Here is a 15,815-nt window from a genome sequence, read left to right as displayed (position 1 = left end):
CGAAGAAACTTAAAGTAACTTTCAGTGAAGTCTAAGCCTTCTTAAATGCAGGTGCCCAATCCTGCGTCCCACTAGCCCTTTTTTTTTGCCAGTTTTCCATGACAAGTTATGTTTTAAAGAGGATCCCCCTTATTCTTGACCAGCTATGTATGCAGCCTCAGGTGCGTAAATAGCCTCTGCAACTCCTGCTTAGTTAATAGCCCTACTGATCTTCCGACAGGTCTCTTAAATAATTTAGGATTGAAAACAAACTAATTTATGCACAACTCTTTCTTTATACCAGGAAGAATGCTGCGTTCACATTTTGGCGAATTACTGTAATTTCAAGATGGCAGCTCGAAGATTCCACTCGGAGCAGTTCACATCCTCATACTCGGAAATGATTATTTTCTTTGGTAACGCCCATGACATCATGCCACCCTTGTTTTTCCTCCTTTTCCCTGCCCAGTGACAAACCAATCGGCTCTAATTATGACCTGATTCTGTTTACGATTTTATTTATGAGCTTGCTTACGTTGTTTTGGGATTTCCTAATGCCCTCTGCTCGGATACTGAGGTCAAGAGAGGCTTGTAGAGGCTGTTAAATGGGTGAAACGAAGCCAGAGCTCTTTTGTAATGGTACCACACCCTGGACAAACACAGTTGTCCCAGACCAGCTAACCATCCTGCCTCGTGCGTCATTTCACAGTTTACCAACATTATAGTACTCCCTGTTCCTTTCTTCACATAATATTAGATAGATTCATAGATTCTTTAATGTTAAGGTCTCTCTTTTTTTTTTTTTTTTTTTCATATTTTGCATTGTTGCAATGTCTTTTCCCTCCATGCAGTATATTACTGCCACTGATGGTGTGACATAGTGGAATGGGCTGGTAAGCATAAGGTTGCTAGTTCAGTCCTTGAAAGGAATGAGCTTATTCTTATAGTATTGTTAAATTTTAAAAGGGACCTATTATGCTCCTTTTTACAAGATATAAAATAAGTCTCTGATATCTCTGAGTGTGTATGTGAAGTTTTAGCTCAAAATACCTGACAGATAATTTTTTATAGCTTGTTAAAATTGCCACTTTTAGGGTATGAGCCAAAACGCGCTGTATTTGAGTATGTTGCTTTAATGCAAATGAGCTGGTGCTCCCTGAGAAGATGGCGGAGCTTCATGAGCTCAAGCTCCTGCATTAGCAGTGCTAGCCTTTGCAAATAAACATTTCACTATTAGTACAAGCCTGTTATCTTTACAGAAAACATACTCTGTTTAAAAGTCAGTCATCTGATTGTATTGTGCATAATAAATTTGTGTTTGTGAATTACACCGACAGGGAGCACAGCGCGATTAAAAATATTGCTATCATGCTATCACAAACTTTATAAGTCCCACTCGTGATTATGAGCTCAACAAACTGAAGCGATCGACTCATTGCTTTCATATGCAACTTTTAACTACCATATTCCTTTTCACGATCATTCATGGGCAGCACCAGTGAAAACAGGCAGAGACTATGGTAGCTTTAGCATCATTAGCCTTACAGAGTGCCAAGAAGCTCTTTCAGAAAGGCAATTTGGAAAACAAACATGTGGTACTTACTTTGTCTGGAGCTGACGTTCGCGCACGAAGCGTTGGTATTGATCCCTACACGCATTGGGGACTTTACCGACATTTCCTTAGGCTTAGACAATGAATCTTAACCACAGTGTCCTCAGCTGCTCAGATGGAGGGAGTCTATGGAGACTCATATGTTCGTTAATGCATCCCAAAACAACACTTGAAATGCCTCTTTGGTGCTGACATTTTATATCTCCAGCAGCTACAGCAAGTATTCAGTAATAGCGGAGTCGAACTGCTGCTTCTCACCCAGGGCTGCTGTGTCTATGCTTATAGGGCAGTGTCACAAATGGGCGAGACTTTTTCCCGTCAGTGACGTGAGCAGAGGGAGAATCTGAAACAGCTCATTCAGAGAGACTGTTTATGATTTTTTTAGATTGTAAATAAATGTGTGTGGATTTTTACCATTATAGGCTGGTTGTTTTCACACACTGCGGCCACACAACTGTGTTCAAACCAGAGATGTTCACGAGTCTTTAACTTGGAGTCCCGAGTCAAGTCTGAAGTCTTTGTCGCTGGAGTCTGAGTCAAGTCCGAGTCTTTGGTCACGAGTCCGAGTTGAGTCTCAAGTCATTTAATGGCTCGCTAAAAAAATCTCATTCATAATCCTCATGTATTGAAATCTTCCTATTTACGAATCTGTTTTATAGGCTATAAAAAAAATATATATATATAATCTATTATCTTTTTTTTTTTTGTTAAGAGGTGTTAAGATGTAAGGTTAATGTACATCCAGCCTGTTACTTATGTTTTAATCCATTTCCATGTTCAAACCATTCCATGTTTTTTCTGTAATCAAATTCTATAATAAGAGTCCTATCCTATCTACCATGACACATAAGGAAATATGTGAGACAGATATTACAAAACCATACAAATCAAGTATTTATTTTTGATAAAAGTCAGGGGTATTAAATTAAAGTTCCAAGAGGCACAGGCCATTTTCTTCCAAGTAGAGGTCTGGACAAAAAAAATAAAATATATAAATAAAAATATATTTTTACATGTATTGTACTTTAACATTTAGATACATGCGAGGCCATGTGACAAAAAACTCTTCAGGGGTTTCCTCCTGAAATCTATACTATTTAAATATATCATAAGCATTATCTACTAAAAATGTCTACAATAATCAAAACATTCTCATCTTGAGAAGAAAAGAAAGATAACCAGCAGTTTCAAAGTTTAAGTTCTATCCTAGCCATCTAACAAATTTCCCCAATTATAATTACATGATTCTTTTGAAATGTTCTTAGTCTACAGATTAATAATGCTAAATGTAGATCAGAAACATTGTCACATCTGGTTTGAACAGTCAGAGTCTTTTGAGAGCTAAATAGTAAGAAAAATAACTAGATTTGCAGCATTGTTTCTGTTGTTAAAATAACCGAGTCATCCGCAGCTCTTAAACTTGGCGCCGGCGTGCGTCTGGAGAGAGAGAAAGTGCACAGAGCTGAAAGGGCTTGAATTAAGCGCGTTTGACTTTAGATAAAAATACTAGAGAATATAGCGCTGAAAGATATTTGCCATAAATTACGCATATGTGATCCGAAAAGTGCTGCTGTTACGGCTCGTGGTCCGGATGGATATCAGTTATATAAGTATTTAAGGATAAAAGACTTGAGTTGCTTTTAAAATATTCACGAGTCCTTTTCCTCGAGTCAAGTCTGGAGTCATTTCAGGTCGAGTCTGAGTCAAGTCTGAAGTCTATAAAAATGCAACTCAAAGTCTCTAACTCGAGTGCCCATCTCTGGTTCAAACACCTTTATAAAAGTGATTTTTGCATAATAGGTCCCCTTTAAGTGTTACATTTAAGTGTAAAGTGCAAATAAATAAAGGTGTGGTACCAATGTGCTCAAAAAATATTTCTGATTAACAGTGTTGAAAACAGATGTGCGGTTTAATATTTTGGTGGAAACATTTTTGAAGGATTATTTGATGTATAGAACATTTAAAAGAATGGCATTTATTTGAAATAGAAATCTTTTCTAGCAATATAGATGGACCCCATCGCTTTTAATAATTTGTATGTATTGTTGCTGAATAAAAGTACAATTTCTTCAAAAAGAAACAACATAACTCCAAACTTCTGAATTATAAGTATATGATGATTGCACTTGGCTCTACATAAAGGTTATGCATATTGTTTCTGTCCCACAGGATTCTGGGATTGTAGTGGAGTCATTCAAATCAGGGTTTGAACCCCCGGTTGATTTCCCCTTTGAGGACTTCAGTCAGAACATTCAGCGAACAGGATCAGATGGCACCATTGGGACCCCCAAAACGGAAGGAGGCAAACCGGACCCCAAACACGCTGTTGGCAGGACCAAAAACAAACTCTGGCTTTTTGGGAAGAAACCGAAGGTGAGTTTCACAAACTCTTTTCATTGCTAAGCAACTTTCTGTTACATTTTAAGGCTCATTTGCTTAGAATAGGTGATGAATTAAAAGTCTGCATGATGTCCAGGCTCTGTGCTTTGGCTTGTGTGAACAGTAAAGGTTTATATGGCTAGGTACAATTAAAACTTCTGCTTTCAAACCTGTGCTGTCAGTACCTACAAACTTCCTGACCTTTTTTGTCTTTGTTAACAGCACGACTTCACGTTTTTCCTTCCCTTGAAAGTAGTTCTTGTTTTTAAAAACCCTTCATTTGAATGATGTAATGAAAGTTAAAACTTGCTTCTAAGCACCATTTATCAAGCTAGACTTTGTTCGTTTAGGCATTTAACTAGCTAGATGGGCGATTATAGTTTTGCATGTTCATTTGTTTGTGTTTGGTTAGTAGTTCACCTTAAATCTTTGTTGTCCCAGCTTCCCCCTTCCATCCCTCCCCCTTCCCTCCCGAGTTTTCCCTCGGGCCATTTCCAGCCTCCAAAATTTTCTACAGAGCGGATAGCTAACCATCTATCTGAAATGAGAAATGCAAAATCTAGGATCCCATCGTTCCGAGTTGTGAAAAGAGGGGTAAGAGTCGGCCCAGATCTGGCGTGTGTGGTTTTGCAGTGATAATGGCATTAGTGCTTATGCTTGGGCCGGTTTCTCTCACCCAAGGTTTAGCTAATTCCTGCTTGTGAGGAAAGTGTGAATCACAATTGCTTTTGAGTGAAGGAATAAGGCTTTATCTGGGTCCAAAGAACTGTGCCCCTAATTTTAGCTTAATTTTTGGTTGTTGTGTAAAGCAGCAGAACATGGTGGAGGGAGTGTTGAGTGGGTGTTTTTTTTTTTTTTTATGCCCATGCAAATTTGCATATTACACAATGCAGCTTAATATTTTATTTCTACCTGCGTTCACACTGACAGTCATTTTAGGCACACAAGTTACATTACCTGCACTCTCATTGGTAGATGCTGCATTTTTGCATTGACATGATTGATGTTGCTTGTTTCTCTCATTGAAAATTGCAGTAACTTGCCGTTACTTTAACGCTAGAGATTGCTGTCATTGTGAACATCTCTCAAAATAGACTTGAGGATGGGAAACACAGAATAAATTGACAAACATGAGAGGATTGTCTTTTGGATATATACATTGAGTTTAGTCTGGGAGACTTAGTGTTTTGAATAATTCTCCTTTGAAGTTATTTTAAAAACAGAACAAAGCTTTTTGGATACATACCAAACTGATTTTGTTTACCAGAAATGTTTAAAATCCAATTGTGAATCTTTTTATAGAAAAGTACCCATCAAAGTCACTTTAATTATCTTCAAAGAGTTCCGATCTGACCTTTTCTAAACAACAGAGCAAACGATGACACTTCAAATGTTGTTTTTTGTTTAAGTTTAGTATTTGTGAATGGCTCTTTGAACTGGAAGCAGCTATTCTGAAATTTCACAAGCAACATCTTTGTTTCCTCAAGATTTTCTTGGTGTATATAGGCAAGATTCATTGTGCAACAAACCTGCTGAATGTTTGCAAATTCAAATTACAATTGAAGCATATTGATTGCTGTCATTATTTGAAACATTAGTGTTGACTAACACACTGCCAACTGCCTTAACGGATTACCGTTTCCTAGGAGTTCAGGTGAACTGATTCGAAAACAACATCAGGGCCTACTTCTGTAAAACCAAATGCCACAATATTACCTGTTCTTCTTTTAGCTTCTACTGTATAACCAAGCTAAAACACAAATTTTGAAACAAAGATGAGATTGTTGTGAGGTTTCAGGCTGGTTCAGGTTTTTGACCACTGACCAGACCTCTCTTGTGGTATTAACCATGCTATACTCACAAGTCCTGAGCTAATGCTCCTGATATGACGGTGCTATTCTGTGTAAACATGACTAAAATCATCAGTCAAAATGCATTCGACTGACTGATGTTTATAAGCGATTTGTCTTTGTTCTTTTTGAAATGGCGTGACGTAACAACCTCTCAGTGGTCTTTAAAGCTGGTAAGTGATGTGTGTTTTGGACTGCTGTAGTATAAATATGAGATTTAAGGATAGACTTTGAGTGTTTAGGTCTAGGATACTATTACTGCAATGAAACCCCCTCTTTCCTCATGTCTTACAGTTTAAAGATGTCTTATAGTCTGGCTAAATGTTTATAAATAAAGTGGAATTGCAAAATTGGAATGTATGCAAACAAATGGGCCTATTAAAACCTTAGGAAGGACATCTCTCTTAAGAACGGCTGTTTATGCCATGTGCGCTGTGACCGTCGACTGCGACTGGATGCTTGTCCGTGCTTCTTTGCCTCCAACCAATAACATGTATTTATACAGGCACCAACACTAGAGGATTTCAGCCACCTTCCTCCTGAACAGAGACGCAAGAAACTTCAACAGAGGATCGAAGAGCTGAATAAAGAACTACAGAAAGAAATGGACCAAAGGTAGACCGTGGAGAGTGCTACTCAGTGTTTTTTATAAATTCTCTGTCTAGCATTGTGTTCCCTTTAAAAAAAAATCTGAGTAGCCCCTTTTTTTGCTGAGAAAAACATCTTTCTATTGGCAAAAAACCCCTGAATTTATTATTTATAATTTTTTTAATAGTCATTTCCATTTATTTTTTGTTAGTTATTTCATTTTATTAAATGTATGTTTGCAGCCATGCATGCTCACATCTTAAACATTTAAAAACCTATTAAATAGTTACAGGATTGTTTCTCAAAATCATAATTGTCTTTATCACAGAGATGCTCTTAACAAAATGAAGGACGTTTATGAGAAGAATCCTCAGATGGGAGATCCTGGAAGTCTCCAGCCCAAGATTTCAGAGACCATATGCAACATGGAGAAACTCCGCTCTGAGATCCATAAAAATGAGGTAACCTTCCCAGAGGATCGGCTCATTGTTGCAGTCTTATAAGGAAGCACAGCCTCCGGGAATGTACATCTGGATAAATTTGAGATAAAACAGCTGAACAGCTCTGTGTGTCAATGCCATCTAGTGGAGGAAGGGATATAAAGCGGTTTCTGGCTGCATCAAATGAAACTCTTGAAGTTTCTCATAAGCGTTTGAATTTATCAGATGTTTATTAGTAGTACAAAATACTGGAACTTGTATCACTCTTCACCACTCTCTCTCTCTCTCTCTCTATCTATCTCAGAGTTGGCTAGCAGAAGTTGAAGGAAAGCATGGATCCCGTAGTGAGCGACGTCCCAGTGCAGATGTGAACCACCACGCACCCCACGGCAGAGAGAGGTCTGCATTTCCTGATTACATTATCTACATTCTCAAGATAGACAGACTAATAATATGTCTAGTATACAGCGGTCTATTTTATGAGTGCCTGAACTGTTTGTAAATCCACGAGTAGAGGAGCTGTTGAAGTTGTTCTGCAAGATTTTTGTAGATATAAATGAGTAGAAAGGCACAGCACTGGGATTCAAATAGTCATGTAGTTGGAATATCAACCATAATCATTAAATGTTGGGGCATATTGATAAAATGTATTATCATAATATCACGACATGGAAAAATGGCATTTATATTAGTGATAGTGACAATGTCTCTTTTGTGATAATCCAGTGAAATGTAAATTACCATTCAAAACTTTGGGGGTCACTTTGGGTGATTTATTATATATATATTTTGTAAAGATATTAATATACTTTTAAATAATAAATATACTTTTCAGTTTTATTAAAGTGGTCAAAATTCAGCTTTATTATCATGGGACTATTTAATACATTTTAAAATATATTACAATATAAAACGGTTATATCAATATGTAATATTTCACAATATTACTGTTTTACTGTATTTTGCTCAAATAACATATAAGAGTGTAAGCATAAGACTATAAGAGACTTCCTTTTAAAACATTAAACATATTTTGAGTAGTAGTGTACTTATTGCAGATGTACTTAACCTCATTACATTTTCTTTTTATTTGGACCTTGATGTACGTAAACCAAAAGATATGATGACTAAGAAACATGTGATATCAGTGGAACAGTAGCTTCTCATTATGTAGCATGGTTGTCATATGTAACGACTGTGCCTTCCAGTCCTCTTCAAGTGCTTTGCGCCTCCACTCGTCACACCGAACATAAAGGCTGCTTTAAAACATTGACGCACTTCTTCTCTCTTTCAGCCCTGAAGGCAGTTACACAGATGATCACAGTCAGGAGCATCGGTCTCCACCGCAGCCTGACCCACATGAATTTGATGACGAGTTTGACGATGACGATCCTCTCCCTGCCATTGGCCACTGCAAAGCTCTCTACTCTTTTGATGGTACAAAAACAGCTCGCATTAAATGTTCCTTGTTTACACCTTTGCACATAGACTCTGTGTTCATTTATGTGACTTAAATTCTTGTTAAAGTATTAAAAATGTGTTCGTACCTTAGGCTCTAACGAAGGCACGTTGGTAATGAACGAGAACGAGGTGCTGTATGTCATAGAGGAAGATAAAGGCGATGGATGGACGCGGGTTCGGAAACAAGGAGGAGTGGAGGGCTATGTCCCCACGTCCTATGTGGAGATCACACTGGAGAAAAACAGCAAAGGTGCGGTCACCTACATATGACATCACCCACGGCAGCCCCGCTAGTTATGACATCACACATGGGGGAACGTGTGTCAGGTATACCGTGACTCATCAAGTGCAGCTCGGCTGACTGCCATATGCCTTTGTTCACCATGTGAGCCCAAGGACAGACACACTGGCTAAAGTGACTATTTCCTCTGCACTGTGACTTTGCTGCAGCAGATTAAACTGTAGAACTGTAGAAATTTGTATAGCTTTTATTCCATTTTTAATCAGTTTTTTATCGTTGAAGCAAACCTGAACAAATGCATCAGCTCATTTTCAAATGTCTGTTTGTCTGAGCGGTAATTTGCTCGTTATAATGAGAACAACTGTCATACTTCAATCATCAGCTCCTATGTTTTTATGCATGTTGAAACTCAAGTACACTCTACTTGGAGCATCTTCTCGTTTCTACAGTCCGATCACAGTATGTACTTCTGACCTTTCAGTTCATGCAGTTCTTCCAGCTTTCTCCAAAGTGTCGTTTCCTTACTGCTACATTTTCCTCATTGCAACACCAAACCTGTTTCGCTGCAGCTTTTCCTGCGAGTGCTACTCTTCTGTTTAAATTTGTAGTGGCACAAATTCCTTTTTAATTTGTGACCTGAAATTGAAAGCATATAATAAATATGATCCAAGATCGACTTGGGCTGGCTCACTAGAACCCTCGATCTTTTTCTCTGTCGCTGATCAATCTTTGTTGTCGGTGGACCTGTCAATGACCCTGTCCTCTCTTTTCTTGTGGCTACAGGTTCCTGATTGGATGAGTGGGGTTCTGTGGTGTTTGGTGGACGGGACTCACTGCTGTGGGTTTGTTAGTGGGGCGAATTTAAGACCGAGATTGTGTTGGGGCAGGTTGCATGTTTGCATGCTGTTTGTGTCATGGCCATTAACATCATTCCATTGCAGCAGACATTCCAGGGAATATCTGGGAGGGCATGGGAGATTGGGGAAAGACACTCTTGAGCAGTAATGAAGGCAAAAAGAGTCATTGCCTGGCGCTAACATATTCAGCGGAATGCGTGTCTGTCTGTACCGCCATCTCATGTTCATCGTAACATGCACCTGCATGATCTAGCAGCCTTTTATTCCTCATTCCGTTCTGACCAATTGACCCCTTATTAGGATTTAACCACTTCTTATCCCAACCACTTTTTTTATTGTTTCCTTTGACTTTTCTCTTCCTCATTGATGCATTCCATGTTAACCATGATGTGAGTCTCAAAAGCATGACCAATCAGAGTAGAGGAAGCATGGTGCTTCAGTAGCCATTGCTACAGTCCCCACAGCAACATCCACCCACTGGCCCCGCCCCCTTTTGCTATAGTCTTGAGGCTGGAAGGAGCCGGATGCAGTTCTGCATTTGACCAGCAGGGGGACCCAAAACCATATAAAACGAGCAGAGAACCGCCAGCGAGGACCTCTGAACACCAGCCATCATCTCTGCCTTAATTACAGGCCTCTGTATGAAACAGGGGTCTATCTGACCCTTAGTGCCCAAAAAAACTGCTTGTTTTGGGCTGCCAGCTCTCTGCGGTGCTTTCTCCATTTCTCGTCCAGCTCCTGATGTCACATGTGCTAAAAGAACATGCTCACTGCCTCCTAACAAGGGACCACACTTCTCCAGAATCCGATCTCAAGTGCGTGTATTTGTGAATGTGATTCTTACATATAAAACTGTATGCATATGGATGCATATGTATATACCTAGTTAGTTTTTATTATTAAACTGTATGTATTAACATCTTTATTTCAGAATTAATGATTTTATTGTGACTTTTTTTTTTTTTTTTTAACCGAGCGAATGACTTTCAGGCTTTGCTTTTAAGAACCGTGCCGTAATCGCTTTGTAACCAGTTGTTCTTCCTGTCTGAACTGTTCTCAATTGGACCCTGGTCTTAACCGATGCACTTTTTACCCCGTTGCATTTGAATTGGAATTTTAGGGAGTGAATGATTTCGGATGCGATTGCTTCCTTTTGTGTGAATGTGTTGTACAGTAAGACAACTTTGACCACTATATACTGGGGTTTGTGTTGGAGCAAGAGCAACTGAGAAATAAATACCTATGTCTGTTTGTCTCGTTCATACTGCCTTTCATTTCTTCAGTCTGTTTAGCCTGATGTATTTTGTGATTTATTTCATCACTATTGCTTGTTTTAATTTTGTATATGCAGTGCATCATGTGCTGTTGTAGATAGTTTTGTCAGTAACACACACACACACTACTGTTCAAAAAGTTTAGGGTCAGTAAGATTTTGTTTTTAACCAGATATCTAATATTCTAGGCTCACCAAGGCTGATCAAAAATGCAGTAAAAATAGTAAAATTGGGAAATATAGTTACAAAATTTAAGAACTGTTTTGTATTTTAATATATTTTAAAATGTAATTTATTCTAGTAATGTTAAAGCTGAATTTTCAGCAGCTATTACTTCAGTGTCACATGATCCTTTAGAAATCATTCTGATATTTTTATTTGGTACTCAAGACACATTTCTTATATGTTAAAAAACATTGTGCAACTTTATATATTTGTGGAAATCATGATGCATTCTTTGATTTAAAAGAAAGAACAGCATTTACTTAAAATAGAAATCTTTAAATTAAAAAATGATGCTGCTTTTAATCAATTTAACGCATGCTTGCTGAATTAAAAAAAAATCTGATCCACATACAGCATATATTACACATATGAGGAAAAATTGTGTAACAATTAAAAATCTTTTATTAGATATTTATTCAATATTTTCAGAATATTTCATTTATGGGTGACTATTTACAGGTCAATAATACTTAATACAATATATTACACAAACTAGCCTTCACATGCGTACACTAGTGGTGATTATGTACATCTTTTTCCATGTGGGATTTTTAAACATCAACACTGCTTTGACCAATGGGCTTCATGATATTTCTAAGTGTACAAACTTTACTACCTCGTGTTCCTTCATAGAGCTACAAATTTGTCTTGAAGGTGTAGTCCATCATCTCGGTTGTCTCTGATCCATAACTTCATATGTCAAATGAATGAGCACATCCATACACCTCTCATGAAGTGTTCTCTCTGCCTCCAACTTTATATGTATTTCATAGGGTGGATGATATATTGGAAATTAGAAATATTCTACGTACCCTTCCTTTTCTTGAAGGCAAAACTGGTACCTGCTCATTTCATAAGTGTGGAGCACAGCACACCTCTGGAAGATGCATATGGAACAAAGTTCCTCTCCATAGACAAGTGCCATTTCTGCTCATGAATGGCTTTCAACTTGCAATCTGCATGTGATTTATTGAAGCTCACATTCTGGTAGAGAACGTCCTTTTTCAGATGCAGATGACCTTTGACCTGACTCCACAGAGTCTAATATGTATATAAAGGTGTCTGGTTTTTCAGAATTCTGTGTGTTTGACTGGAGGTTCTAGTTTTCTGGACAGGGCCGTAAGGATGAGTTTGAATTTGTCGTATCGCTCCGTCTGGTCCACGGCCGCCCCCCTGCTGCCCCAGAGCAGACGCAACTGGAAATCAGTCCTCAAGATCTCCAGCATGTCCTCATTAGGTTGAAATCCTGGAGAGAGAGTCAAATGTTATTAAAGAATGATTTTTTTTGGTAACACTTTACAATAAGTTTCAATTTATATGGAAATAAAAACAAACTATTTTTACAGCATTTATTATTTAGGGTTAATATGAACAATTATTTAATTACTATTTTTCATTAAATTGTTTATACTATAGCAAATGTTAAATTACACTGTTAAAAATGTGTTAGTACTTTGTTTCAATATCTCAATATTAGTTCTTTCTTTCTTGTTTATCTTGTAAAAATGTAATTGTTTTATAACAAACCAGTTGGTAATTATCAGATTAGTCAGACATGACTAAAGTAATGATAACTTGTAGATGAATCATGTTAATTCAGTAACTGCTCTAAAGGATTTTTTAGACTGTTTGAGAGATTCTAGTTCTAGAATCTAGTTCATAAGAGTCTTAAGATTCATGAATCAGACTACACTATTCATGCTATGTGCTTGTTTTGGTACCCAGGCCTTTTATGTTTTAACTTCCTGAGGCAGCCCATTATTTAAATGCAAATTTTCTTCTGGATTTTGCAAATATAGCCTGAACAGCATTATTCCAAATCCGTTTCAATCCAATAACGAATGAACATTCTATTACATTAATGTGTTTGGCTCATCAGTTCCCTTAAGTTAAAGCACCATGTTGCTCCTGAAATGACTGTTGTATTGTCCTTGTCTTACCCTGGAGGATCCGTTGTGCATTGCAGGTGTATGTGTCCGCATTGCGTGCAACAGCACGAGCACCTTCCAGGTGCCGGAACATGATTTCGCAGCCTTGGTCGTTGTTCTCCCAGACGTCCATACCTTCAAAGGTGACCGCGGGCCTCTCCATCAAGGTGAGCAGCGGCATTAGCAGCGGAACACTGGCATTGCTCAGTGGGATTTCAACTAGAAAGACAAGAACCAGAATTTGACTAAAGATGACCTATGAAGGGCATTTAATGTGTTTTAGTGTAAGGAACTCACCACTTCCTTCATAGAGTCCTTTGTAGAATGGTTTCAAAGATTTCTCATAAATAATGGCAGTCTGTGTGTATTTTCTTCTCAAGCTAGTCCACGTATGATCCAGTCTGGTAATCTGTTTATACAAGAAAGATCACACAGATTATAGCCTGTTTCTGTTGACCACACACTAAGGGAGGGGGGGGGGAGTCTGAAGCGCAAGTGGCAGCTAGAAGGAGCTGTTGGGTACCTGAGGCATGTCCAGTGCTTTCATTATGGAGGAAAAGGCATAAAGATCTCCCATGGAGTCTTTCAGCTCCAGAGCTACCAGAATGATCCGGTTTAGGGTGGCTGCTCTCTCCTCCAGACTTCCTGTACACCCCAGGATATCCACAGCAACTCCAATCGCCATAGTGTTATGCCTGTTTAAGAAGAACCAGTCATGGATGTTAAATGTGTGGCCTACATGACATTGAATGCTGCAAAAAAAACTCAGTTTCGTTATTTATCATATGCGACAGTTAATATTCTCTGAAAGAGTTGTCTGCCCTCATGAGTCATCAGAAATCTGCTTAATACGTTATGTGTTGACAGCATCTGTTTACCTTTCCATGAGGTCCTGCCGCAGCTGTCTCCCATGAGGAAGGGTCACCAGCTCCAGCCCAGAGGTCACACCAATTTGACCTTTCACCTCCTCGGAAACATTTATTATCCTAGCAACCTGTAGCATGCATGCACAGCGTTTGCATCAAAGAAATTAACATCCAGAATAGAAAAGTATTACACAGAAGCTTAAAGCTAAATTTGGGCTGTGGATGGGTCGACTGTTTTTGTCCATAATATTGGTCCTGTGACTGACATAATCAGCCAGCTTAAAATTTAATTCCCATATACACCGACAAAAAACCTGGAGCCGCAGAAAGCTCCAGAGAAGCAGAAAGACATGCGGAGAAATTGACAGTCACATGTATAAGAGGCTTTTTGTGGCATTTTTAATTGGATTCATCTACATTTAGCCCTAGCTGTGTGGCACAACTGTGGCCTTGTCCTCTGGTTGGCTGGAAGAACCAGTCTCCAACCTGAAGAGTAGGCTGACTCACATAATGAGCTTGTAATTACAGACCTGTTGGTCATGATTGTATTCAGTAAGTGGGTGTGGATGGCTGTCCCTAATTCTGTTTTCATCTGTCTTGATTAACTCCTTTGTTGCTTATTTTTACCTTTTTTTTCTCCCCTGAATTTTCCTTCCTATTTTTTGAAATCGAAAGCTATCAGTTATACAATCTGTGATGGATGAGCTGTGCTTTATCATACTATCTTATAGAGATAGTATAATCTTAAGAGTCTGTAATAAATATATATATATATATTTAAGAAATGCATACTTTTATTCATTGAGGGTGCATTAATTGGTCAAGGTGACTAAACATAATTATGCTATTTTATGTAAATTATAATGAACTTTCTATTTATGTAAATATATCACAGTTTACACAAAAAAATCTTTTTTTTTTCCCCACACATTTTAAAATAGCTGTTTTAAATTGTAATATTTCACAATATTACTGTTTTTGCTGTATTTTTTTATCAAATTAATGCAGCACTGCAAGAATAGACTTCTTTCAAAAACTTCAAAGTTTGTATACACTTAATTCATTATTATTATAATTAAGGTTTAAAATTACCTGTTCAATTTGGGCATTTAAGCTACATTACCAGTAATAGTTATTTGGAAGGTCCAGTTTAGTTAATCCATTAAGTTTCATGAACTACTACTACATTAAGTATACAGTTAGCACATTTTTAGCATTTGTAGAGATTTATATTAATGTATCATCAACAAACAAGAGAATAAATATTAATTCACCAAATTTAAATTTTATGTTGACTTGAAATGCTCGTGATTAATATTACCTGACAGTCTGCTTGGAGGATGTGTTTGGCGATGGTCTTTGGATCCTGACTGACGAGTAGCTCTTTGGCTTTCTTCAGCACTGTCATCTCCAGTGGCTTGTTCTCCACTGGTAGAAGCCGGAAGCAGATGTCACCAGGTTTGAACACTGATTCGGTTTCAAACATGGGTCTTTTGAAACCTTTCTTGCAGTCCTGTTCTTTATCCATATCCTCCTCGTTGTCCTCCTCGCTGTCATTGTCTAGGGCCTCAATGGCATTATGATAGGAGCTACGGTCAAGTTTAACACTACTATCACATCTCCTTAACTCCTCCTCAGTCTTTAGCCTCTCCACATAGCCATTAGCTTGTGAGCTAGTCATCTTTTCCCAGTCAGCATGGCTACATGGACTCAGTTCACAGTAGCTTAGTTCTGGACTCGATGGGCTGCCCGACTGCTGCTGTTGCTGGGATGAAGGTCGCTGTTTGTGAGGCTTTACTGGAGGGACTGGTGGAGAGAGAATCTTCAGGCCAGGGGTGAAGGATACTCTCATAGAGGGAACCTTACTGGGTTTAGGGGGCGGTTTGGGACACAGCTGGCTGTCGGATCCACGAATAGCCTCGCCAGGCTGGGTGTCAAAGGCCATTCTGCGTGGCACTGTGGGGCTCAAAGCTGGCTCACTTCCTGTGCGGAAAACTGGGGATTTGGGGCACGGCTGGTGCTCCATATGCTGAACCTGAGCCTGGGGTCTACAGCCTGAAAGCAAAGGCATACAATCAGCTTTTTATTCATTAACGTAGAATATATGTTGTAGAT

The 15,815-nt window shown here is 38.5% G+C and overlaps 2 protein-coding genes across 9 annotated transcripts in view; one reads left to right on the top strand and one right to left on the bottom strand.

The window, feature by feature from the left end:
- fnbp1l (formin binding protein 1-like) overlaps positions 1 to 10,667 on the top strand; it is a 50,501-nt gene extending 39,834 nt beyond the window's left edge. For 2 of the 5 annotated variants that reach the window (XM_079384258.1, XM_079384256.1), the window contains 7 exons: positions 3,761 to 3,964; positions 6,326 to 6,435; positions 6,737 to 6,869; positions 7,153 to 7,247; positions 8,143 to 8,285; positions 8,401 to 8,559; positions 9,334 to 10,667. In XM_079384258.1, the coding sequence (XP_079240384.1) occupies positions 3,761 to 3,964; positions 6,326 to 6,435; positions 6,737 to 6,869; positions 7,153 to 7,247; positions 8,143 to 8,285; positions 8,401 to 8,559; positions 9,334 to 9,341 (852 nt within the window). In that variant the 3' untranslated portion in view covers positions 9,342 to 10,667. Of the gene's footprint in view, positions 1 to 3,760; positions 3,965 to 4,411; positions 4,565 to 6,325; positions 6,436 to 6,736; positions 6,870 to 7,152; positions 7,248 to 8,142; positions 8,286 to 8,400; positions 9,275 to 9,333 lie in introns of those variants that run through there. The other 3 variants (XM_079384255.1, XM_079384254.1, XM_079384257.1) reach the window with 3 other exon arrangements.
- Positions 10,377 to 15,815, bottom strand: part of LOC306849315 (breast cancer anti-estrogen resistance protein 3 homolog) — a 67,142-nt gene continuing 61,703 nt past the window's right edge. For all 4 annotated transcript variants that reach the window (XM_079384251.1, XM_079384250.1, XM_079384252.1 and 1 more), the window contains 6 exons: positions 15,022 to 15,755; positions 13,713 to 13,828; positions 13,358 to 13,529; positions 13,132 to 13,243; positions 12,847 to 13,053; positions 10,377 to 12,152 (listed from right to left, as the gene is read on the bottom strand). In XM_079384251.1, the coding sequence (XP_079240377.1) occupies positions 11,977 to 12,152; positions 12,847 to 13,053; positions 13,132 to 13,243; positions 13,358 to 13,529; positions 13,713 to 13,828; positions 15,022 to 15,755 (1,517 nt within the window). In that variant the 3' untranslated portion in view covers positions 10,377 to 11,976. The remainder of the gene's footprint in view (positions 12,153 to 12,846; positions 13,054 to 13,131; positions 13,244 to 13,357; positions 13,530 to 13,712; positions 13,829 to 15,021; positions 15,756 to 15,815) is intronic.

This window comes from Barbus barbus, assembly GCF_936440315.1.
Source record: "Barbus barbus genome assembly, chromosome: 29".
NCBI lineage: Eukaryota > Metazoa > Chordata > Actinopteri > Cypriniformes > Cyprinidae > Barbus > Barbus barbus.
Note: the sequence above shows the minus strand (reverse complement) of the source record. Positions and strands in the feature narration are given on the sequence as shown.